This window comes from Gallinula chloropus, assembly GCF_964237585.1.
Source record: "Gallinula chloropus genome assembly, chromosome: 3".
Taxonomy (NCBI): Eukaryota; Metazoa; Chordata; class Aves; order Gruiformes; family Rallidae; genus Gallinula; species Gallinula chloropus.
Window position 1 is genome coordinate 39,987,901 of NC_140087.1, and position 26,913 is coordinate 40,014,813.

The 26,913-nt window shown below is 43.9% G+C and overlaps 2 protein-coding genes across 2 annotated transcripts; one reads left to right on the plus strand and one right to left on the minus strand.

Moving 5' to 3' along the window:
* Positions 1–50: 50 nt before the first annotated feature.
* GNPAT (glyceronephosphate O-acyltransferase) lies at positions 51–21,200 on the minus strand (the record flags this gene model as incomplete). Its single annotated transcript, XM_084261322.1, has 16 exons — positions 51–705; positions 1,081–1,142; positions 2,220–2,313; positions 2,407–2,506; positions 3,437–3,577; positions 5,569–5,648; positions 6,308–6,553; positions 8,734–8,957; positions 9,628–9,758; positions 9,849–10,000; positions 10,591–10,666; positions 11,121–11,248; positions 13,813–13,942; positions 14,719–14,895; positions 17,282–17,470; positions 20,955–21,200. 16 exons carry the CDS (start codon positions 21,198–21,200, stop codon positions 662–664), a joined length of 2,220 nt encoding a protein of 739 aa, XP_084117448.1. The 3' UTR covers positions 51–661.
* Positions 21,187–26,913, plus strand: FSAF1 (40S small subunit processome assembly factor 1; the record flags this gene model as incomplete). The annotated part of the gene is given in 8 exon segments (XM_084261323.1): positions 21,187–21,245; positions 21,247–21,323; positions 21,486–21,754; positions 22,984–23,040; positions 24,157–24,252; positions 24,950–25,036; positions 25,944–25,996; positions 26,592–26,913. Coding segments are annotated over 8 exon segments (828 nt in total). The 3' UTR covers positions 26,722–26,913.

The following is a 26,913-nucleotide window of genomic DNA, read 5'->3' on the forward strand; positions in this document are numbered from 1 at the left end:
AACGGAAAGCGGTGGCGCCGCCGCGGGCGGGGAGAGGAAGGACAGACACGTTAACGATACTGCTTTAATTCAATTTTAAAATATATCATTCGCGGAGTAATTAAAATAATGCCAGGTGCTTGAAAAACAGTGAAATAAACCCACCCGCAGCGCAGTTAGCAGGCCCGGCTATCGCCCGAGCTCCTGAGGCACCAGGGCCTCCCTCCTCTCACACTGGGCCAGCTGGGACTGGGGGCTTTTTCTTTCTAAATATTAATTTTAATAGCAAGTCTTTAATTCCCTGTTACATTTTCACATCCATGAAATACTTGAAACCAATCACATTCCTTGTTACAAGTCTAGGAAAAAAAGAATGTATTTAAGTAGCTATTACTGTGCACGGCTCTTTAAATATTTATTTTTAAAAAAAGACAATGTTTAATCTGTTAAAAAAAAAAAAAAGAACAACCAAAACACAGCGAGGATACAAACAGAGCTCCAACCTTAAGTAGCAACAGCTTCTAAGTGGTAAGGGAGAGCTGCCCCGCTGAAGAGCACGTCTCCTCCCGCCGCCCCACCTCGCAGGGCGAGAGGGGACCCTCGCCTGCTCCCGTGACACCCCCGCGCTGCTGGTCGGTGTTCTCAGCAGGTGCTTACAGCCAGTCTCAGCATCAGGAACCACTTAGAGTCGTGCAGCCACAGGTTTCTGTACAGGTATCCGAGCGTCTAACAAAAAAACCCCAAAGAAAACAAACCACTTAACAAAATGATGTAAAAATACCACTCCAGTAAATTACTTAATAGCTTATTTTCCTTGGTCACTGCGTTGCATGGTATTTCAGTTAAAGAAGGGAGATTCAAAATTGCAGTCAATGACACCAGGAAAAAAAAAGTAAAAACATGAAATAATTGGGAATTTTATACAGATATTTATCTGTATAAATAAATATTTTATACAGATATTTATCTGTATAAAATATTTATCTGTATAAAATATCTAACGAACTATAAGAAAAAACATTATATCTAACATACATGCGTTGTCTAAAGTAACTTAGAGCTTGAGAAGCTCTCTCTCCAAATTAATTAGAAAACACTTACCAAACATGTCCAGGATTTTATTAGCAGCCTCTTGATTTACACTGTAAGTGAATCCACTGGACCTATAGTTCAAAGAAAAAAAACAACCCTGTGTCTTCAATGATGTCCTGAGTTCAGGGACATAGAAACAGACTGCTTCTTATTCCACTAATTTCTATACAAGTAGTGTGACAATCTGATTTTTTTTTCATAACTGCATCGAGTTTTTCATCCAATCACCATACATATTAATTTTAAGGACATGGCAGACTTATAAGCAGCTTGTACTCAAGGATAGTTAGAGTTTCTTTATACTTCCTCTTGTTCACAGTCCCTGCTTCTCTGTTCCTCTGATTTTTATTATTAGGGGCAACGTCAGGAAGAGAACATTTATTTTCAACTTTAGAATGGTCACAGAACCACATGCTAGTTTGGGTTGGAAGAAACCTCAAAGCCAATCTAGTTCCAATCCCCTGCTATGGGCAGGGGCACCCTCCACTAGACCAGGTTGCCCAAAGCCCCATCCAGCCTGGCCTTGAACACTTCCAATTTTCAAGATTATCTCTCAAACTGAATCAGTTTTCAGCTGATGTAAAATTCTGTTGCAGTCAAAGGATTTATTCCTTTTAACTGAAAGGGGCATTTACCTATAGACATCTATTTAGCACAATGACACAGGGAGCACAAAACAACCACATAACAGCAACCACTACTTGGTGCACTTTCCAAGAACACATCAGTCCTTAACCAAGTCATTTCCTGGAGAGAAGTAAGGAAAAACTCAGGACCATCAGCTGCCAGCTATGTTCTGTGAAACAGAACAATGTGGGGACTTGTTAAAAATAAGCAAGGCTGTTCTATTTGCTTATCAAAGCCTCATGAGAAACTTTGAACAACAGATAGTAAAGGCACTCAAGAAGCAGCTCACTAGTGGGTTAATTAGCTTTGTTGCTGGGTCCCCACAGGAGTGTTTTCACAATGAGGGCATGCCATTCTGCTTCTAAGACATCTACAGAAAGGAACTGCCTGGGTTTACCTTGGGTAAATCCAATCAACCAGCTGACTGATGCTTGGGCAGTTTGGGTTCTGCTCAGTCACTAGGAATTGCCTGTAAGACTGCACACTGACTTCTGTGCACCAAAAAAGCTAATGTTACTTACAGTTTCTTCTTCTTCACTGCACCTAGTTGCACAAGAGCTGCTAAGGCATTTTTCTGCATGTCAGAAGACAGCACTTCATAACACTGCGTCTTCCCTGCAGAGAAACCAGAAACACAATTAGGAGTTTTATCAGTGGCCATGAACAAGCTGCACTTGTAAATTCATCTTGCATAACGGCCGTACACACCCTTCTCCAGAAGTTGAAAAACAAAGTTGCGGACTCCAGGTATAAACTGCTTCTCAGTAAAGGATTCTTTTGTTTCCTTTGAGAGGTATCTGAAAATTAGCTAACATTAGAAAAAGAATAAATTAGCGCTATTTTCCTTTTGATTGTCAGCTTGTTAGGAATTAAACAGATGTGTTCTTGTAAATAATACTGTTACACTTTGAAAACTGCAGGAGAAGAACTCAAAAGGTATCATTACGTAAGAGCACCTGGAATTTTTATTGCTCTTTCACAGGCACAAGAATCCTAGTATTAAAATAAGATTCAGTATTACTATAATAGTTACTGTAGACACTCAGGTTCCTGATTTCACATTCAAAACCAGTATCATATCTTTTGAAGCAATACCTGTTTTACCAATGGGAAAAAACTGGGCAAATCAATATAGTACAGCCCAAGTCATACATCAGATCAATTCCACTAGGATGAAAAGTCTACATTCCCACCAATATTATCCTGACATACCTGAGATTTTGGCCTCCTGCTTCTATATACATTGCTTATTACAGAAGCGTAAGTGTTTAGTTTCCCTAGAACCCTGGATATCCAAAGAATTTAAAAAGAGATAGGGATGGAATTAATGACTCCCCAAAGACACTATCAGATATGAGATGCAAACTCATTTCCGCACCTGGCAGGACAGCCCACATAAAAGGAATTAAGCAAGAGCTCATAAGAAAGTGCAATTAACCTGATAGCAGCAGAGTCCCCATGAAGCTTATAAGCCCACTACAGGCTGTCACATTGTAAGGCAGTTACTGCTTTGGTCAACTGGAAAACTCCAAGCCAAAAGCTGGTATCAGGATCTGGGGGTGGGAGTGGGGTGGTGTTTAAGGTATTTGTTCCTGCTATTTATCTCGGACTCCCCGACCCTGAAAGGAATCACTATTTATACTACAGAAGTATCACAACTCTTCTAGTTTTCCCTGTAAAACACAGAAGGGGGGGAAAAAAAAAAAAAAAAAAAAAGGTAATTTTCTGAAGAACATACCTGATAACCTTCCACAAAAGGTCTGAACATAGCTGACAAGAAAGATAGTAAAACACTTCCGTTGTCAGTAGGGTAGATTTCCTGTTGAGTTGTTTGAATGGCATCACATTTTGTGAGTAGAAAACATCCTTCCTCAAAATCCTGGGAGAAAGCAGCATAATCGGAATTTTAACATTTACAGTAAGTACAGCCACCTTTCCCTACAAAGTCAACAACAAAAAAACACACAACAGGACGTTTCCATTCCTGAACTCACTTCTCAGGAGACTCGACCCAAAGTTTTCCTATATACTAAAACCACCATTATTAAAAGGTAGTGGGAATGTGTCCTTGAACACAGCAGGATCAATGCACAAGAGGCCCAGGGGCAAAGAAAGAGGCTGGGGATGCTACTGTTACAGCCAGCCTGGGCACCCTCAGGATTTGGTAAGAATTGGGTCAGGTTGTCTGGTTTCTTCTTTAAGCTTTCTGTGGCAGTAAGTCAGTCATAGCCAGTCACCCTCCTATTCCCAGCTTGCTTTTCGTACTTCAAAAAAGCTCCAAGAGACAACAGTTGCTAACAGCGAAACCTTAAAAAACAACCAGCCTTAAAATAACCCCACCCCAACAGGGGATTTTTTTGAAAATAAAAAAGTTAAAATAAAATCTACAGCTGGACTTAGAAGGTTATACTGGACTTGATGTCGAGCCATTTCTGGTTTTAATAATACAACTTGTGCTCACTTGCCTTTCCAGCTGGCTGGACCAGAGCCAGCTCCAGCCCAGCAGGACGTGTACAAACCAACACAGTGAGTCCTGCAGAGCGCAAAGTGCTGCTTGCAGCTTTCACAGCTGTGTTAGGGGAGCACGCAGACACACTCAGCCCTGTAATAAGGCAGTGGTATGAACAATACTGGCTTTGTCTGAGCAGTGCTTGGATGGCCTGGGGGTGAAAGGAGAGGAAGCTCTTTTCAAGCAAATAGGATGCAACTAAAGTTTCCATACGACTCTACAAGAGACACTGCTAGGCCATTAGGAAAATTATCACTTTTAAATGCTTCACAGTCTGCATGGCCTCAACTCCATATTAGATTTTGTCTGCAGAAGTTTAAACCAGGCTTTACTGTAAAGGACTTCCCTTGCATGGCTTGCAATGTACTACCAGAATCTACAGGAGACAAATGCCAGCAATAAAAAGCTAAAAGGACTCCACTGTGAACCATCAAAACAGTAAGTAGTTTACTAATGCATAGGAATATCAAAGCCTTCAAGAGTTCAAGGTGTAAGAGAAACACAAGCCTTTGTATAAACACTACAGAGCAGATCTGACCACTCGGTGGTGCCAGCGTGGAGAGCAGGGTACTGATGCAGCCCTGCTGTCACAGGCCACCCACGTGGAGCGACACAAAAACCACTGCTCACAGCTGCTCTAGGAGGAGTACAATCAGCCAGAGGACAATAGGTACCTAAATTTAGAATCCCATGCTCTATTTGTCCAAGATAACGAGGGCATACAATGGTTGATAATTAATTGTCATAATACCTATAGCTGAACTTCCTGGAAGAGCAGCAGTGCCCCTCTGCTACACAGTCTGCAAGAACTTTTAGGGAAAATTTTCCTGGTGTAGCCTCAATGAGAATTCCTACTTTGTTTCTGTACTGACAGGACATGCCCATTTTGTGACAGAATTCAATTAAATCTGCATTAATACTTTTTTCATTACAGCCTAAGGTCTCTTTCATAACTGCAGAGGAAGAGGACAGTATTTACGCTTTGTTTAAAAGACTGCCTTACATATATTTTTATACCTGTGCTGGAAGACTGGTAGTTTTATGAAAGAAGCAAAAAAAAAAAGCCAAACTTCTGCTACAGTTCATTTTAATAGTTCAGAATTGGGAAATTTCAGGATTTTCAGGTTTTTACTGGAGGGGGAGAAAAAAAAAAGATTGCCTATGCAACCTTGTGGATTCAGACAATGTTTTGCAACTAGTCAAATGACTACCTCCACTCTGACCCCCTTTTAAGTTCTCCCTCCCACTTACAGATCAAGGTGATATCACAAGCACTTGTTTGCCAGAGCCCTGAAATCAGATGCTATTTCACTTGGCTGCGTTACTGACTACTGGTATTTTTATATAAAGGGTATTTTTACCTTCAGTGAAACACCAGGAAAGAAGATGAACTCATCAGAAAAAACATCCCTCAAGAAGCTGAAGCAGCTATAGACTTCCTCTGAAAAAAAGATTATAATGTTGTTTAAAAAAGCAATTTAAGACATGCAAGTAAAAAGCCAATTGCTCCTTATTTCAGAGACAGTACCTACTTAACATAAAATTAGGACTTGACATTAAAAGCATATATCCATATACAGCAGAAACCACCACAACAGAACAGCAAGCACTCAAAGCATTTGATTCAACTGTTACCCAAAGGGAAGAGCAGGGGCTTCTCAGAACATGCATTAGCCACCACGTAATCAGATGCTGCTCAAAACTAAGGTATATATTCTGAAAAGCTTCTTTAAAAGCCAACTATCAGGAAACACTAGAATACTTCAGAAACAGCCACGGGAGGAGAAGACAGGCTGAGAACTGGCTGCACTGTATGCAAGTATGAGCTGTGTGTAATTTGTAACCTAAAAAGCTGGTCTGCTGAACGCCAACAAAGACAGACACTTAGAACTGGGAACAGCTCATCTTAACCAGGCCCCCTCAGCAGAATACTTTAAATAGTATCAAAAGGTAAACAAACAAAAGGCAGCAAGAAAATAACCATGGGGCCTTATCCAGAGTATCCCCTCCTCAGGTAGCTCCCACCAGCAGTCAGTCAGTCACAGGAAGCTCTTGCTGCTCTCACAGCACAAGCGTGGGCTCAGAGCCACCCAAACGTACCTTTCCTGAAGCTGCGTGTCATCTGCAAGGCGAGTGCCACCAGAGACGGACGCACAAACACGTTCAGCAGCTGATTTCTGTAGGTGGCACACATGAGGATGGCCAGAGCATGCTTGAAGACAATTTCCCCTATGGCTCCATCTTCCACTCCTTTGTCATTAAGGACCACGCGGCCATCGACAAGGCGAGCAATGTTGGAATGCAGGGTGAGGCCAGACATGACTGCTTTTTTGGCACACAGGTTATCTGGCAGGAAAAAGGGAAGACACTGAAACAGCCTGAGATGTACCAGCATTTCATTAGGTTTTATCACAGAAGACCAATTATTACACCAAACATTAATTTAGAGAGATGTTCTAAAGTAATCCACATCAGGAACTGGCAGCCTACACATAGTATGAGATGGAGAGAACATATTTCAGGCAATTCTGTAATTAACCACTATGAATTCTTCCACTCATTAAAAGCAACAAATACTTTCTTTGTCTATGGAACAAGTATTCCAAACCTCCACATAAGAGAGGATAGATATGCTTAATGGGTGACCATACTTTTGCTTAGGCATTTCTGGCACCACAAGTTTTGAATCAGAAATGTTCTTCCTCAACTCTCATATACAAGGAAGACCTCATCTCAAATTAAGTTTACAGAAATCCTTAGGTATTGTTACATAATGTGCCTGTTCTGAAAAACCAGACTGTTCTTAAACCCAAATCTCTCCTTGTTTCACAAGACAATCCTTTTAAAATGCCTAAAGCAAGGAAGTGTGTGGGTTCTTCTAAGGCAAGACATGAGCTTCACAAACCTGTGGGCTTTGGTCAAGCTTTTTTTTTTTTTTAATTTGTTTTCTGCCACCCCTGCAGTGTGACACACCACAAACTTATTCAGATAAAGACCAGCAAGTGAAGTCTGGAAAATACACTCACCTTTTTAGGATGCCTTACACTTTAAACACTACTGAAACATTCCCTGCATCAAACGTTTCCTTGCTCTTTGCAAGCAAGGAAAGAAGCAATAAAGACTTCTTATCGAACGCTAAAATACACTTTACATCTTCCCAGCACCACAAGCCTATCGAATCAGAACAGCCTCTGACAGAAAAACACACAAGCATATTAACACAGATGTCAAGTAGAACCTCCTTGCATCTTATTTGCTCCTTCAGCCTCCTTAGTTCCAGTTTTGCTAAAGCTCCTGTTTCTCAATGCAATAAGAAGTCTGAGCCAGCGATTTTGCAGTTCCTGTTTTTAAATATAAAATGTCTAACAGCCAAGAAAATGTTCTGCCTGTAGCAGCCAACCAGTACGACAACGGCAGATACAGCTAGCTGCCAGGAGACAGAAAAAAGGACAAGGTATGTGTAGTTGCTAACTTGGTGATGTCACCAAATTAGTCATTAAAACATATTTATTCTTTAAACTTACTGACAATCCGAAACAAAACAACAAACCCTGTTTCTATGCAACTGATGCCTAGAGCAGGGCCAGCACACTCCCAACAAAATCAGCTCAGTTGTTGTCACTCCCCTCTTTCATGACTGTACCCATTCTCTACTACCTGACTACATCACAACTCTACTAGAGCAAAAGCTTATTCATTGTGGCTAACAACGTAAGCAAACCCCAATGTTTGCTTTTCATGCTTTTCAGTTTATTGTGCACTACAATTCTAAGTGGTGTTTAAATACTGGCATGAAATTCTTCCTTTTACCAGCCTGGCAGGAGCAGACCTCATCTGCATTTGCTGCAGTGCAGAACCCCCAAAGGAGAAGTGGTTTTCTTGCAGAAATGTCAGAGTTCTGTCATTAACTGTAGCCTGCCCCTATTTACTGCAGTACTGACAGGGACCCTTGATTATACCTGTGACTACAAAAGCAAAGATCCAAGGTTTAAGTCTACCTACAGTGAAAATGTAAATGTACGTACATTACACATTATTTTTTCATTACTATTTATAATAATGTGAACATTATCACAATGCAAGTTATAATTTGGCTTTTCTCTTACCCTTTCATTTCCAGTAGTTCTGTGCCACAGTCATAACTCATACTATGGTCAGTATCGAGCAAGAAATACAGGATTACATCAAGGTTAACTGCTGCAATCAGGTAATTGCCTGTAACTTGCATAGGTATCAGAAAGACACTAGGCAAGTCTCAGTACTTGAATCTAAGTACCTTATTTCCCCTCATCCCACAGGACATAACATTAAAGTATCTGTTAGGCTAACTGTTTTTCAGATCATTATCTTCTACAGGCTTAGTTAAAACCTGGCAGGTTTTAGCATCATTTCAATATATCCTAAAATCCATTTACAAATCTGAGGGAAACATTCTGTAAAGTTGTTGCCATACGCTACTTTCACAGAAATATAAATTATCCTTCATCAGCACCAAAAGAGAAAGAAATAACACTTTCTCTGCATACCAGGCCATTCAATGAAGCCTCCAAAAGTCTGTGTTAAGCCTTTAAGCCACAGGGTCTTTTCTATTAGAAGTTCAAAATCCATGGCTGGCAAATTCTGGAGCAGGATGGCAGCAACAAGTACCCAAGGGCTCAAAACCATGTTTTCTATTTGCAGGAGCTCCATTTTATAAGCTACGTCACTGACGAATTCTTGAATATCCTCAGAAGGCTTCTGGGGAAGGTGCCTGGAAAGAACAACGCAGTTCAAGGTAAAGAGCTCCAAAAACTGGAATATACATCACACCCTTCCTTATTTCTTCTGAATTGCTCCCAGATCTGTAACTACTTTATAGCACCCAAAATCTGGAGGGCAATTCTATCTATGTGCTATACAGAAGTACAGAGTAAAAACCAGCAGCATCACAATAGCATTTGACACAGAACTCCATATTGATGCTGTCCACCTGCTATCTGAAGAAAATAAATTAGTTTTATATAACAAATTGCAAAAGCCATCCAATGCAGTCATAGCTACAGCTTCCTGCACACAATCCCCTAACAGTTTGCAGTAATAAAGCAAGAAGGGAGAGAAAGGTGGAATTTCTCAGTGACAAACCCACTGAATTCTCACAAAACAGAGCTTTGCCTGGCTCATGGATCATCCCAACCTTTTAAAATGGCATCTCCTCAACACCACACAAAGCCACGCGAGTAACAACCTGTTCCAGAAACACCCCATCACAACCATGATAAACCCCCTGTTCCAACAGACCTGGTTCAGCAGTCTAAAGGGTCAGATGGAGGGGAAGTGAGAGAAGTTGGAAACAAAGCACAAGGGAACTTCTTCATTTTTGTAGGTAGGTGAGGAGTAAATACGTGCTTTTTCAGTACTCGAACCATGGGAAGATGTGATACCTGGGAACCAAGTTGTATGGGCACCGATTGATTCTCCCAGATGCCAAGGTTCTAAGTGATACCGGCTGGCCAACGTAGATGTGTATGGTACCAAAATTGTCACTGAGGATCCTTCTGGCCTTTAACAACCCCTAAGAAAACGAGAAGAGCAAAAGTTGCTCTTTGGTGCTACAGGGTACGTATATATCCACCTATGTTTTGCTCTTAAGGATTTTACATACAGATGTAGACTCTTTGGGCTTTGGGACTCCTAGGAGTTCGTATGCATAGAGAGATTCTTCTAATATCCTCTCGTAGCTGATGCTGATGGGAACAAGGTATGTGTCAAAGACTTCTCGTTTAAAAAATGGTTCCATCACAATGCTGAGAAGACCTGCAAATTGGGAAAAAAAAAAAAGTTAATCACTTGTCTTTTTCAAGGAGGGAAAAGCACCTGCAATTCAACGTTGAAAAAAGGTATCTTTGGATTTCAGACACTGTTAATGGTGTGCACAGTGTTTGTTTCCTCTTCAAGCAAGCAAAAGCACAAGACATTGCCCAAGCTTTAAAACAGAAAATAACTGTAACTAATGCATTTGGACAGCTGTGCTCTTTTCAGCAGCATTGCTCTATGCTCACACAGCTTCTTCCTTCTGAGGATTCCCCACTACTTTTGCAGTTAGTTTAAAATATTTCTCTGCTGGTAAGAGGACATCGATTTTCTAGAAAGAAACGGATGAAGAGCTATGCAATTAAGTACACAACAGGGCAAAGCAAGAGAAAGCAGTAGAGTGCAAGGGGCACACGCTGCCATCCTCTGTATAGCCTCGGTGCCCCAACCACAGTGTTTTCCCCTACTCTGACAGACCTCACAGATTTCCCACCACTTTAACATTCCTACCTGTCTGAAGAAGTTACAAAGCACATAACCACTAGTGAAACCACTAATAATCATAAGAAGTTTCAAGTTTTCAACAAACCTACCAAACTTTGGAGTCAGAGTCTTGGCGGTGCGGCTTCTAGTCCCTTCAAGAAAAAATTCAATTGGGGCATAGCCACTCTTGAAAAAAAAAAAAAAAAAGCTGGTCAGAAAAATAACAACACTTCTTTTCCATCCACAAGTAATTCTGAGTATTTAAGATAAAAGTAATTTTTTTAATGGAAGCCATGCACATCTAACTTCAGTCATCTCTAAGCCTATATTCACCCCTCCTGTTTGCCACACCATACAGTTAAAGTAATGACAGTATTTTGTCTGCCATGAGATACAGGCAAATAAACAATCCCAAACCCATATGCTGCACAATGATCTGTTTACTGCTTACCACTGAACTACAGTAACAACAGACTGCATGGATGCTTTTCACCTACATCAATTCCGAGGTATAATGCATTTCCTCAGATCACAGAGAAGCCTTTGATCACACAGCTGTAACATCATGCATATTTCACACTAATTGTTGCAATAGAGTATTTCTGAAGCATACATTTTGAGAGCTCAGAAATTCATTTACCCTTAACATGGTTTTTACGTATTCAGCAAACACTGCCCAGTAGAGCCTGTTCCCACCGAAGGAACGTCGCATAAAAAAGGCACCTGCCCTTCGTAACAGCTCACCAACTATTTTCATTCCCAGGAAATCTGAAAAACAATCAAACAAAAAAACAAAGTCACACACACACCCTCCTTGTTAATATCAGCCAGCAGAATCAACTGCTTTCTCGATTCAAATACCAGAATAAAGGAGATGTAAGGAGAATCATTTCAAGGATTCTCTTGTTGCAAATAGCTTTATTTGCTTTCAAATCATCCAGTAAGACTTAATGTAGACATACATTAATGAATGACATTATAATATGCTTCTATTTTTTTTTTTGTTTTGTAACTAGCATTGACTTAGGGCAACTTTTTTTCTTTAAATGGCCAGATTTCAGCCATAATAAAGACTATGTTTTTCAAGTACATTGTCTCACTCATCTTCAAGAAAGATCAGTTACCACTGAATATATCCTAGAAGACACAGAATTTAACTTTCTGATTAGACTATATTACACTGTTTGAGATCCTACTCACCCCTTCAGAAGGAGTAGGCCCAACCAGGTAAAATGTTCTATAGTTTTCTAGTTTTAAGCAATCACGGTCAACACTTATCAAAACCAGTAAACAATGTAATATATTTCTTAGGGAGGCATTTAAAAATGAGTCTACACAGCAGCTGGCTGTGTGTCCCTTTGACCTCCTTGCCACCTCAATCTGTGCAACACTTGAGAATGGAGATTAACCTGATAAAACAAATTCACATTTCTAGCTGCAATGCAACTGCCTTAAAGCTGTCATATAATGTCACACACAAATATATGTATGTGAGAGATTATTTATATATATATACACACACATTAAAAATGGATAAAAGGAAACCAGCTACAGGACCCTGGCCAGCCATCAGAGCTTCACACATGCAAAGATTCATGTTTTTCCCTTACTCTTCTACTACTCTCCCCCTCTCAGCACAGACTCTATCCCCTCCCATACTTCTTCGTCTGCCACATACTCAACCCCCTAACCAGGATGCTGGCTGCATGCTCAACGCCACTCCCCACCACCCCCATAGACTGACACCCCATGAACTGGGACTCAAACACATCCTTTCATGTGCCTTTAAGCCCATGCCACCTCATCAGCTCTGTGCCTTTAAAGGACTCCCAAGACCTGAGCAGAAACATGATCCCAGCACGGGGCAGATTCCTACTAATGCCCAGAGCACGTACTAGGGTGTTTCTGGCAACTGTTGACCTCCTCTCAGCTAATTCCCAGAGATGTGTCCATATGCTGCTTGCAGCTAAACAGTAATCTACAAAACAGACACACTTATCACCTGTATCAGGAGAGCATCTCTCCACTCAGCACATCTTTGAGATTGAGTCTGTACACCACATCTTCTGAACCTCTAACACAGTAGGTAGTGAATACCACTGCAACCATACAGAATGGTATTTTCTACAGAGGAATTTAAAATAACACACACATGCAGTAGTATAATCAAGCTGCAAGCCCCTAATCCTGAAAAACTTTGACCCAAAAACAGTTAAAACACTTGGAAAAAATAAAAGTTAATCACTAAAAAAAATCCCTCTAAGCTAAACCAATAATTTTGAGGCCCAAACTCAAAAGACTCTAATACAGAAGTCAGCAAAGGATTACACCCATACCTATACCTACAACAGTATGTGAGCAGATTCCAAACAATACCCAACAGGTGAGCAGCTGCAACACCTTGATCAAGGTAGCTATGAGGCATCAAGTTCTGAATTCACCAGAAGCTAACTGGCATCACCCAGAGGCAAAGTAGCACTAACAAACCAGCAGAATTTCCTCCTCCCTACCAAGCACATTCTCCCAGCTTCTAATGACTATCTACTGGTCTTCCTAATCTCTCAACTGGAAAAGTAGACCGTAGTAGAGTAATAGGTTCCCCAGATCTTTGCTAGCTTTCCTGTGCACATACAGTGCTGCACCAGATCTCAGGTTGCTGTCTTTCTGCTTAGAAGATGTGGTTGATACCCAAGACTTCCAAGATTACACTTCTCAGTTAAATGCCACCAGAGTCAGGGTTTTCAAAAAGCACATTCACTCAGAAGATATTTACTGTTAAAGTCTTCAAGAATTCATTCCTACAAATAAAATTAGAATTAAGTTGAAAAATCTTGATTTGGCCTTTCCAGTGTGAAATTTTGTGTCCCAGCCAGCTCTGCCCTCAGCACTTCAAGTAATGGAGTTCTGACAATGCTTCAAGGAGATGAGTCGCATCAGCATCTACCATGAGGTGGCTGGCACTTCATATCTGGCTATTATGACTGCATTTAAATGTTCTGCATCCACAGTAGCACTTTGGGAAAGTTTTTGCCTGTTCCCAGGCAGAAAAGAAAGCAGCACTATGGAAGTCTTCTCCACAATAATGATCTTTGCCCAGCCTTGGGTCTACAGACAGAGTAACTTCTGAGCAAACTTGCTATGAAAACAATCATGTTCGACTGGACTCGGAGCAGGTGGGAAGCTTTCAGATGCTGTAACCATCTCACTCAAGGAGGTTTTAACAAGACAGTCTGGAACAGAAGTTAATCACAACTACTTATAGTAGCAGGTGCTGGACTCCTTGCTTACTGATTCTTGGGATCCTGAAAACATTGTTAAACAAGCATACTTGCCTATTCCTGCAGCAATGACAGGCAAAGCCAAATCATACGTATACAGCAAGTAAGACAGCATCAAAAAGTCTACGTAGCTTCGGTGACTGGGCAGCAGCACAACTGGATGCTCTTGAATGGCATGTTGCAACTGAAAAAAACCCAACAAATAAACAGCAAAAATAACATTGTTCCAATATTTACAGACTGACTGTTGCAATTTGCAAACACAAATCTTTACAGGGCTCAAGACAAACAGAGGCTGATTTGTTTGAGGGTGGTTTCTCTGTCCTTAAACTCTACACTTTTTTCAGCATGGGACCATAAGAAATTTTGAGCAATAGTTTCCAGACCAGCAACCTGCAGTTCAAAAACCTCACCGGACTCAAAAGCCTCACTGCATGGTAGTCTAATGCAAACCCATTTTGACTGGAATGGGAAACCCAATAGGTGCTGCCAGGGCTGACACTGCTGTCTCCTAGGGAATGCACTGCACCCTCCAGAACACTGGCATGCTGCAATGAAACGGGGACGACAGCTCTTTGGGGAACTGGGTCAAACTTGAAGCATCTCCCAGCTCAAAGGTGCACGATGTTCCACAACACTTAGCTGTACAAAGCTTTTCCAACACAGCCAACCCATTCAGCTACAAAACATTAGGTTTTCACCCCCAATTGAGCTAAATGCATTAGTAAAGTTATAACATTAGATTGAAAAAACCATCTCCATAGCTGATCTAACAGAATTACTGACATGGCTGCAAGTATTCCTTGTCAGAGGAAGCATCTGGAAAACATACAAAAAGTCCTGCTGACTCTGCTTCTAAAATACTTACAGATCATCTGTCTTCCCCCACACGCTTATTAAGAAATGCAGTAATAAGCACAAATGCAGACTTCCACACCCCCCTGCCTCCCCAGCACTTACTCTCTGCATTCCTTCTTCATTCACACAAACTCTCTGGAAAAGCTGCTTAAATATTTTGCTCAGAGTAAAGGCAAAAAATCTGACAGCTCCTAATTGCATACTGTGGCCCATCTCGTCCAGGATTTCTGTGGCTTCTTCTTGAATAATATCAGGTGATTCTCCCATTTCCTTTGCTAACTAGAGAGAAAACAAAACAAACCCCAGTCAGGTGTTGCTGCACACCATTTTATGTGCCACAGCAATTATGACAGAGCTATTGCAATAGTCAGGAAGATTTTATTTCACGTGACAGTCATGCATCTAATCATGCAGAATCTGTACTGTGTCAGCCACTGAAAGAAAGCGAAGTTAAAGCCATTCAAAATCAAAAATGAGTTTATAGACTTGGGGGGGTGGGGTTGGTTGTGTGTGCAACAATTGTTTACCCCAAAATACACCATCTGAGTGTTTTAGCCTGTGAGCATAATCAGAGGAGATTTAAGTTCAAACATTTCCTGTACTATTGGTCTAAAGAAGGCTGTAATTTCTTTCAGTAGTAAAATGAAACCAAACCTATGTTTGCAGAGATGTTCACAGTGTAAATGTTGGAATCATTAGATTTTAAGACTTAGCTAAGAACCTCAGCCCTGCCATGCCTGAATTTCTTTGTAACGTATTACTCTGGCAATGGGTAGCTGAAATGCATACAAAGCACTCTCTCCCAACTTTGCATATCAATGATCTTTCTTCTGTTGCTATGCATGTTCCCTTCTGAAGTTGCTTAAAACAGACCTAAATAATGGTCATCACTTTTTATTTGATACTTTGACTCTAGAGATATTTATTCAAAAAGTTATTCTTTTACTGTTATGGAATGAAGAACGTGCCTTTTATGGAACACTGAGGAGGAAAGAGGAGGAATGGCAGAAGAAAAAGCCACCAAAACAGCATAGCTCTGTTAAGAGGCCAGCACTGATTACCTACTGTTTCCATTTTGTGACATAGAAGAAATCCCATCTCCTCCAATCTGCCTGCATATACCACCTTAACTGTCATACATATCGATTCAACTGTGTTTCAATAAATGCATTAGCCTCGTCCTGCATATTTTCACACATATGGCTATAACATTAATTTAACTACCTAAAGGAGCCAAAGTAACTACTTCCACTTAAGCTTGAGAAAATTCTCTCTTATCTTATCCTGGCTCTTCACTAGGGCAAGAGATGTAGTTCTCACTCACCAGTAAAAGGCTTAACACACAACTGTGTATTAAGTGTACAGCCGCTACAGAGCTAAGCACTTACTCCCCAAAAATCAGGAGTCACAAAACCACCCAGACCCATCACATACAGCAAGCTAACCCAAGGAAATGCACTCCAATTCACATACTGAACATTAGTAACCCCGGCAATTTGTCACAGGAATCAATTCTAGTATGCCTGTGTAAGGTTGTGTAAACTCTGCCCAGACAGGAGGCACGCTGATCTGAGACTGCAGGGCATCCTGCCCAAGACAGTCTTAGACACTTTCAACAATCTCTGGTTCAAAGCTGAGAACTAGGTTGCAATGGCAGGTCTGCTAAACCCCTTCAACCGCTCGCTGCTGGCTGGGAAAACAGCCATCAAACACTTGTTCCATCGAAAATGCAGCACATCGCATCCGTCTCTCTGCCAAATTCTCTGCACTTTCTTGCAGTAAATGTTTTACTGTTTCTAAAGTTTAAAGATTTTTAATTTTTTTTTTTTTTTTTTTGTAATTTCATACTGCTCAGCAACTGATGATGGCAATGAGGTTACTTTGCAGGGCATAGTTTAGTTTGTCACATCGTGACAAGCTTTGATATATCATAGGTAACACTAACCATTAAAAAAAACCCACCAAAATTTTACGGTATCCAGTCACTCAGGATTAACCAAAACATCTCATATGCTCTTCTTGTCCCAGAATTATTCTTCATGAATAACTGAAGAGAGTTACACTGGTAATGCACACTCTTATTTCAGCAATTTCAACACAATGCAAAATATGAGCTAACTTGAATCTTTTACTTATCATTCATTACAAACTAGTAGATGCCCTCCATCTTAGAACATAAATATGGTTACATTTTAGTGCTTCTAATTTGAAGAATTCTCTGGAAGTTTACTCTCATTTTAGGGAGCGTAGCATTTATGACTGATGCCTAAATACATCACTAGCCTATACAACAGCTACAAGGCATCCTCAAAGTACAGAAGCGCGTACTAAGGAGAGCGCTTATGCCTTTCACAATGCTGCTCTGTGGCAAGGACAGTGGAGGAGGAAAAGGAGGGGAAAAAAAGTAGTCAAGCACCTTGGAGAAGCTAGATGATGAAGAGTAACATATGCAAAATCAAAACAATACTTTGTGAATAGCAATCTAACACCTTTAGTGGCAACTCCATGGTAATTCTAAAAGAACATGGCTCTCAAGGTACCGATTTATCAGATCATCTTCCAAACTACAGTGATCGTGTTTGACAAGGTTGGCAATAATCTTCCTCGCCACCCGCTGCTGCACAAAGCTTGGCTGTGTTAAGGCTGCCTCCTCTTCCAGCCTCACCTGCTTGATAACATACTGCACTTGCTCTGACTGGAGAACTGCACTTTTAATAGCATTTGGCTTGCAAGGTGAAAGTCCCTTGTAGATCACAGGAGTATAACATTTCATCGCGTATCTCAAGTCGCTGGACAGTCGTCTTTCCTCCAAGATATCTTCAAACTCATCTCTTTTCTTTGCTGTGAGCTCTTTCTGCTGGGAACATACAAATAAAGAATGAGACACTGTCTCAAGACATTCAGCGGTCTGCTTGGCTTCAGTACCAAATTAACAGTGCCCAAGACTTTTGCAAAATTTGGAGTTTAAAATTTTATTTTTAGTTTTCTGTATTCTGCAGTCCACATTCTGAGTGCTTGAACAAACGTTACTTGCTTGGGACAACACCTCAAATAGAAAGAAAGTAAAAAGGAAAAAAAAAACCAAACCAAAAAACAACCCACCAAACCCCAACAAGAAACCTCAACCCTTTCCAACTGCAAATATCCTCAAATCACCCTATATCACATTACTTAATTCTGCCCAACAGGAAGAAGCTGAGAGAACACCTGTGCTCTGCAAGCTCAAGTGCCTTGCCTCCGGCCTCTCCATGATTAATAGGTATTAACTAAAACACTTCTGACTCCAACTCTCACGGCTACACGAAGGCAGCACAACGGACGACAGTAACAGTATAAAAATATGATCATCAACACACAAAAAATAATCCCTGCTACTTAAAGCTCCACCTGGGACCTTGGTGATTTGTGCTGATTTTCATCAAGCTTGGACAGAATGCAGCCAGGCAGGAACAACCAAACCAGCCAAAAAATCCCCACCACGCTGCCAGCCGCGTGAAGATCAGAACACAATACGGTGCATACGTAGGTAAAAAGAGAACACAGCCTGTGAGTAACCACTACTAAACAGGAAAACAAAGAGTACATCAGGAACTACTTGTGGATCTATTCTGCTGCAGAAGTCTCAGTGACAAGACGTTTCCCCTTGAGCCAATCGGCATCCTCTGCACTGGAGAGAGATGTCTCCTATTATCTCCTGTAACACCAGTCTGTATGAATGATGGCTCAGTCTTTCTAAAACTGAAATTGTACCTTTCTCAAATTTAAAACAACAGCAATAGACACCACACAAGCATGGAGCAAGCCTCCATGAGACACAAATATAAAAGTACTGGCTACGATCAAATGTGTTTATTAGAAGAAGATGGTAAAATAAAAGTGTTTATGCCTTCCTCCACAGCTCCAGTTGAAGGCTAGCAGAGGCATCCCTTTCATTCATTCAGCTTCCCCTCCCTATACACATCCTGTGCAGAACCAGTCTGACAATGAAGGATAAACCACGTTGCTTCACAGGCTCTTACAGTGACCTTTTCTGGTGTTGAGAGGAAAGCCTGGCCAGCAAACTCACAGGAACAGATAAGCAAAATGCCCAGCAGTGGCAGCTGGGTTTTCAACCTTGGGACAAGGAGTCAGGTTTCACTGCCAGCTGACCACAGCCACACGAGCAAGACTATCAAATACAGCAGACACTTGAAGTAAGTAGAGAGCAAACATTCCGTTCCCATCGATTCATCAATACAAGAACTTAGCAAAACAAAAACCCCAAAATCACTCCTATTTTCACTTAAGAACCACAAAAAGGTCCTTCAAAGCCTCACCTGCACTGAAAGTCAACTTAATTTTTTCAGAGAACACAATGCTTGCTATAATGTTTGACCTTTGCATTCTTTTCCCCACATCAGTCAAACTGGGATACCAACCTGCTACTACAGAAGCATTTGGTACATCATCTCTCTCCACTATTGTTGTCCCACAGTAACTGCAGAACCAACTCTCCAGGGAACTTTAAAACAATCCAATACAAGGTATTAAACCTAGGCCCATATTAATGTAAAACTTTCAGGGGTTTTTTGCATGTATGGTTTAGCATTACAGTTTCCAAGCTTCCTTCTTGCACAGCTCTCAACTAGTTCATGTTTTGAGCAGATTTAGCTGAGGACTGTTAAGAAGACTGGAAATAGTTTGCATTAGCCATTTGCTGCCATTGATACCTTGTATCAACCCCCTCCATTAAAAATGAAACAGGAAAAAATCCCAACCTTTACCCTCTTACAGCAAATAAGGTAGCTCAGAACAGCATCAGAAAACACCAGTTGGCATCCAAGTCTACACCTACTTAGTTTAGTACATGACAACTCATTGTGCAGAAAATCTAAGCACTCATTTACCACAGTTTAAATCCTGCTACTACACAGAGCCCAGACAAACCAGCCCACTACGAGCCACACAGCAGTCACCGTGCTGCTACAGCCATTCCCCAGCTCTGTTGAGTGGAGTTTCGCAGACCACGGCCAACTGAAAAGCCACCTCTTTGCCACCGCTCCCCATTTCCAGCTTTGGTGTGCAACTGATTTCTCTCCATGGCAACAGGTATTTTTACACCTTGTCCTGAAGTAGTGCTGAGGGAGCCAAAACACACACACGTTTTACCAACCACTAAGGAAGAAAAATGCTGCTTTTACACATGACAGACAAGCTGTTGCTCCAGCTTCTGCTACCGACTGGTAAAGAACGTGTTCAGAAGTCGCGTTGCTGGAAACCCTGACATCAGGCGACGCAGCTACACACACGGTAACTGTGACACCCATGAAGTGCAAAAGCAAACCCGCCAGAGCTTGGAACTCATCTGCTTCCATGTAACCGGTGAAAGCACTAAAATGGGTGCGCTCGTGATGTGCTTGGGGTACCAACGCACAGCCAAGGAGGAGCAGAAGTTTGGGAATCTCTGCAGAAACCAGGCGCTGCTTCCTTCTCCCCCCAGTCCCCACCTCTAAATCCAAGCAGAGAGGGGGGTTTAGCACCCCACACCCAAACCACCGTGTCCAGGGCTAGCATAGGAGCTGCAGCAAAAAGACGTGGTCAGTTAAGTCATATCCACGATGCAACACGGGAAAACCTGCTTCAGCCACTCCATCCCCAAGGCAACTTTCTAGCACTGAATTCATCATCACTGGCGGGTTTCGGCTCCACACGGCAGCTGCGGGGCTGCCCTGCACAGGGTGCCGTGCTCGGACACCTGCCGCCCCGGCCGGCCTCCCCGCCAGGCCCGGCCGCGGGGCTGCCCAACAAACCCCTCCGGAGGGCAGCCCGAGCCCTCTCCGACCTTCCATAAGCCGGCTGGCGTTCCACAGCGCGCCTGCGGGGAGAAGCGGCGCTGGGGACCCTGTCAGGACTGACGCTAGAGGTACCAGGGAAGCAGGCTAGCAGGAGAAGCGGCTTCGGGGCCCGCAGCGGCTGGGGAAAGCGAACTCCTGAGAGGAAGCGGCCGGTTCCCGCTCGGCCTCTCCCGGCCGCTGCACAGCGCAGTCCCGGCGCCCGGGCCGCACCGCCGCCACCTGCCCGCGGAGGGGAGAGAGCCCGGCAGGTTGTGCGCGACACGCCCGCGCCCAGCCGAGGCCCTCGGAACCTCTGTCCGGAGCGCAGCCCCGCTCCTCCCGGGCCCCACACCGGGATGGGGTGGGTGGGTGGGTGACTGGGGATGGGTTGCACACAGCACTGTCACTCCGCTTCAGCGTGAGCGGCACAGACCCGGTGCGGCGGGGAAGCAGGGAGCTCCCTTTCCCCGCGGCACCGTGCCCCGTTGTCGTCGCCCCCCCGTCCCCGCTGTCCCCGCTGCCTACCGAATACATGGGCGCCCCTCGCCGCGCCCGCCCGGGCGCTGCCGCCGCCGCCGCTGCCGCCATGGTCCTACGAGCTCCGCTTCGCCGCCCCGCGCCCCGCTCGCCCGCCCTACCCCGTCGCGGCAGCTTCACGCCTGCAGCCGCCTCCCGCAGCGCCCATGGCCCTACACCGCCCCAGCTCAGCTGCCCAGCGCGCTGCGGCGGGCGCGGAGGAGGGCGGGGGGACCGTACGATGGGCGGCGCCATCTTGGGGGCGACGGGAGCCGCTCGGGATCAAACGTCCTTCCGCCCGCCGCCCCGCGGCAGCCATGGGGTCCCGGGAGCCGTGTCGCCGGCTGGAGGCGGTGCTCGGTGCGCTCTACGACCTGGGTGAGGGACTGAGCGGGGCTACCGACGGTGGGGCGTGCGGCCGGGGACGAAGGTACCGCGGCCTCCCTGGGGGACGCGCGGGGCTGGCCCTATTCGCTCCGCAGCGGGGCGATGGCGGCCGCGCACAATTGACCCGGGGTGTGTGTGTGTTCCGCGGCGCAGGTGAGGAGCCCGGCGCTCGGAGCATCGCGGAGGACAGCGAGGCGAGCCCAGGGGAGGCGGCGGAGACCCGAGAGCCGCAGCCGGCGGCGGGCGGGCGGCGCGGAGCCCGTGATTTCTTCGGGGAGCTGCGGGCCGAGCTGGGCGCTGCCGCCGCCGGCGCCCCCCCACCGGCTCCCGCCGCGCCGCCGGCCGTGGAGGTCGTGGTGTTCCGCGGGAGGAAGAGGAAGGGGCGCCCCAGTCCCTCGGCAGCACCCACCAGCCGTGACCAGGTAGGGCCGGGGAGCGGGGAGGGGGCTGCCGGGTGTGAGTCCTCTCTGCCCCGGGCCCGCCCTCCCCTGCAGGGAGGCGTTCAGGTTCAGTTTTAATACGTGTCGTACTCCCGCTTCCTTGGAGGGGATGGTGCCCTTGGGACCAAATAGGGAAGATGAGGGGATGCTACTTGTGATCTGACTGCGGTTTCCCTGCCAGTGCCACCTGCTTGCATCAGGATGCTTGGGAGCTGGTATCTGCTCAGAGAGGTGGTTCAGCACCTCCTCCCTGAAATCGGGGGCCAGACACGAACTAAAATAACCCTGGGAGACTTGGTACTGCTCTGAAGTGTGCCATGCGGGACGCTCCTGTAGCAAACAGACATCGGGAGGGGATTTTGCCCTGCTGGGTTTTTTTTTTTCCCTTCTCCCTAGAGGATGATCCATTTCTCCCCCTGGAGAGTTCCCTTCCAAACTGAGAACTGCCGGTGGAAGGTCTCTGTGTAAATCGCAGAGTAGAAAAGATGCAGTTTTCACTGATACCGCTTGGTGCAAGTCATTTCTTTAAACAGCATTAGGTAGGGTCTCCCGTTTGCTGACAGTGCTTCCTTTGGACATGTTTCTCTTGCATCTGCTAAGCTGGATATGTGCACTAGTCTGTGTCCATGCAGTTGCAAATGTAACTTGTTCGCCGTGTTGCAGCCAGCTCCTGGTACCTGTGGTATTGCCACTGCCCTCTGTGTCTCACAGAAAACGACCTTAAGTTCACATCCTATCCTGCATTAGCAGTTTGGTACAGATTTGGAAATGGAAATATATGTGATGTGTGGGGCATGTAGCAGTTTTTCCTCTTACAAACTGTAATTTTTTATACTTGAAAGTATAAAAATTAATTGCCACTATTAATATCTTTCTGAATTATCAAACTCTTTCTAAGGATTAGCAGATGATCCAGGCAAGAAAATGCAGGACAACGCTGTATGCGCTGTGCTATAATGGTACCCTGTAAGTTGTACAAGATTGTTCCAGTAAGACCCTGTAATATCTACAAATTAAAAATGCCATTGAGACTGTCTCTTTTAATAAATCTAGATAATGAAGATTGAAAAAGACATGGCTGGAAAGCTGTATACTCTTTCCTACAACTCATTTTACATTTCACTGCTTTGCAAAAAAACTATCACAATCAGCATTTGAAGTGGTGTTACTTGTTATATTAATTTGAAATTTTTAATATGTTTTTTTTATAGACCAAAATAGTGGATGAAGAGAAAAATGTGAACGAGCAGGAATTTAACTTTGAAAAGGTAAGCTGGTGGGACCTCCCCAATCTCACTATTTCATCGTGCAGCGTGTGTACTTACATCCCTGGCAAAGGTGCAGTGGGACCAGTTGGGAAACACTTCCAGAAAAGGTTATCTCTGCTAGGGGACGGTTTCCTAATAGGCATCTTTGGCTGGATGCCATGCCAAAGGAGGAGTGTGCTGGCTGTTGTGAGATGTTCTGTGAGAAGAAAGGTGTGTTAACAACTCTGTGGTCTGTCTTTCTGGTCAGAATTTGGGGAGGGTCGCTGTATGTTAGCAGTATAAAGCTACGTGTATGTATAGCACAGCTCTTTCAGGCCTGTGGTGGTAATCTTGGATTTCTGATCTCTTGGGGGAGGTGAGGGGGGAAAAGCACATTGGCATCTGGTTTTGAAACAGCAGAAGACTGTTTTCCTATTTGTCTCTTATTTCTCATTTGTTCTTACATGAGCATAAGTAGCATTGGCTGTCTTAGACACTGATTTGTTTAGAGATCTCTGCAAGTTGCTTTATGTGCCTGATCCCTGCTCAGGGATGTGCTGTGATTCAGTGAAATGTCTCACTGGAGATTTTGCTCAGAGCCCTGTTCTGCTGGCAACGGTGGGGATTTTTAAAAGATGGGGCCTTTTAGAAGATTATAAATTCACCACTGACTTTGCTGGGTTACTCTTGTGTAGTGTCGGCTAAATGTACATGGGTAGTGAAACCGCTGTCTGTCCACCCATGCTCCTCACTGGATAAGCACTCTGCAGCCAAGGAATGGGGATGCTCTTTAAACACTGGGTGCTGCAGGTACCACATTTTGTGGTGCTTCTGTGTGCAGTGTGACACGATTCATTTTTATATGGAGGAGATCCGTTCCGTGTGTTGTCGTGTGTGAAACAAGGGGAATTGAAAATTGCCTCCCTGACAGTCCTCACTGTCCAGAGGTGAGATGGGCAGTGGTTAACTGTGCTGCAGGACAGCTCCAGACTCAGTTAGTTTTATGTTCTAGCATGCTGGTCTTGGGTATTAGCCAGGGCTTCTTGGGGAGTGTGACTTTGTTGCGGTCTGTCAGGTGTTACTTTACAACTGATTGGACAAATCACAGAATGCTTGGGATTCTCTGTAATGTTTTAGGCTCGCCTGGAAGTGCACAAGTTTGGAATCACTGGCTACAAGAAGCAGGAACAACGCCTGTGGGAACAGGAGCGTGCTATCATGCTGGGAGCCAAGGTGACTGTCTCATGGTTTGTGCTGAGCTGTTGTCCAGCTGTTACAGCACGGGAATGTGGTAAAAAATACCCGGGGGGGGTTGTCACTACTTCTTTAAAATATAAAATCCCCTGCCTTGACCTTCTCCTACTTCATCCTTACTTTTCTGTTCTGTCTCGTCTGTTGTCTGTGGACATTTGGAAAATGAGCAGGGTCGGGTTATCCAATTAGATGAAACATGACTGATTGGGGTGGAAAATAACATTTACTAATTTTTAATCAGGCCATTCAAAACTAAATTGGGGGAGGGAGAGGGGCTTGCTTACTTTTTAATGCTTTGCTCTCTCAATGAGTTTAAGATGGAGAAACTGTTCAGTTTTATTTCTCATCAGTAGTGTAAAAGAAAAAAAAATACTCTAGGTCTCTCTTAGGGTGTGGGGAGGGGTATTGGGTTTTCTTTCTAGCTCAGTATATGTGTGGAAACCTTGTAGGGCCGATGCAGAGCGTCCCTCTCCGCTATCTCTACCAAGAAATGTATGGTTTCTGTGTGTCTCCCTTACATCCCTGAAATCCCCACCTCTCACCCAAAAGGAAATAAACAGTTTCTCCTGATTCCCCACCACCACCTGAAAAAATCTTTTCCATGCAAGTTGGCGGATATTTTTTTGAACCTATGTGAAAATTCTGTCACTGACAGCCCTCTCAATCTTTACTGCAGCCCCCCAAGAAGGAACACGTCAACTACAAGACTTACCAAGAGAAAATGAAAGAGAAAAAAAAAGTGAAGGATGATGAGAAGGAAAAGGTTTGTGTGGAATTTTCTTTATGTAAAGGCAGCGTGTAAGAGCCAGCCCAAGATCCTGACAGATAGTGCCTTGGGCACAGGAGCTGTGCCTGAGCTTGACACCTCCAGCTTGCACAGAGGCGAGTCCTGGCTCTGGCAGGACTAATCTCATCAGAAAAAGCTGGTTGTGTGCAGTACAAAGGGCACAGAGTTAAGCTTGTGTTGTGGTGGGTGTCACTGCCTCATCTTTGAGGCCAATATATTGATGACACAAACTCAGCAGGGCCTTCAATTAAAGTTTGTTGCATGTTGTCTCACCACAGAGAGACAGATCTTCAGCTGGTTTTGTATCAGCACAGAATCTTGCTCATTATTTAAAGCAAGGGTGGGGTTTCTGTTGCATCCATCCTCTAGCACAGCCTGTCTGGCTCCAAGCCTACTACCTGCTTCCCCATGGAGCCCTCTCGTGTAGGTGGGAGCAGGGTAATTGCTCTATCAGCCCATTTCCTGCCACCCTCTGTCCCAGGGGACCTACTTCTCTGTTACGTGGCTCAAAATACATCCGCTGCACCCTGTCATTTGACAGGTAGACTCGGGTGACTAGGCACACCTGGTCCATCTTTTGACCCAAGGAGGCAAGCCTCTCTCCTTGTGTGGCTGGATTTGTGCCTCCTTCTCACGTGGCAGGGCCAGCGTGCTGATCAGGAGAGGGATGTGCTTTCCATAGGGTGACAGGAAGGGCTCTGGGCACTCTTAACAGTGTCTTTGTGACATGTTGCATCACTTGGTCTGTCAGAAGGTCTACCAACCTGCTTTAAAACACCCGCTGCTCTGTGAAGCAAAGGCTACTGTGAGCTTTGTGTGCGGGTGGTTGTTTAGCCAAGATGCTCTGTTCCTTTTGCATTAAAGTATGCATCTTTAAAAACAGGAACATAGAGGTGATTCTCTGAAGAAGAAGCAGAAGAAAGAACAGAAGGAGAGGTGAGCTGGTATTAACATGGTTAAAATTAACTTGCTTTATTATAGCCTCCTCAGTGTAACTTCTTACAGCCTTCCCCTAGGTAATTATGTACAGTCTTACACCAAAATTCATGCAGCTCAGAGTGTGTGTGGGGGAAGAACGAGACCCTATAGTTGGAAAATGGTGACCTTCCTCTGTGTCTGGCAGTTTTGGAGGCCTCAGTTAGGCAGAGTAACCGAAAATGTGTCAGTTCTGCCTCGACACATCTGAGACTGTGGCTGGAGTGTGTGCACTCAGGATAATCTCTGCAAAACACAGGGTACAGGATACAGAGGCTTGAAGTGGCATTCTCAGTTATACTGCCACAGGTTCACTGAAATGTACTCTCAGTTCTTGCTCCATCTGAAACTCTTTGGGTTTAAATTTTTTAAAAAAGTAATTCTGTACTGTGCTGCGAATTTTGAATGGCTATGCAGGTAGGAAATACTCTGGGTCATTATTTACTATGATTTGATATTCCATAATACTAGATACTGGTTGCATAAATAGGTGATGTTTTTCACCTTTTGGGGCATTTTCTTCATTATTTTTTTTTTTTATCCCTTTGTATTTCAGGAAGGCCAAAAGGAAGAAATCAGTGCCTAGCATCTGGCCTGCAGGACAAGTTGGAAAATTCAGAAATGGGACCTTGATTCTACAAAGCTATGACATCAAGAAAATTAAATCATCTAAAGTTATCAAATGAGCTCATGATACAGAGTGTAATGGACAAGATAGAGTTCACATTGCCACTAACACAGACCTACAGACCCTCTTGCCCTCCCACCATGTCCTAATTTTTTTTAACCTTATTTGTTGTTGCAGGATTTCCCATCTTTCATTCTGCCTTGGGAAGAATATGAGAATTTACCATTTTATAAATAAAAATAAGATTATT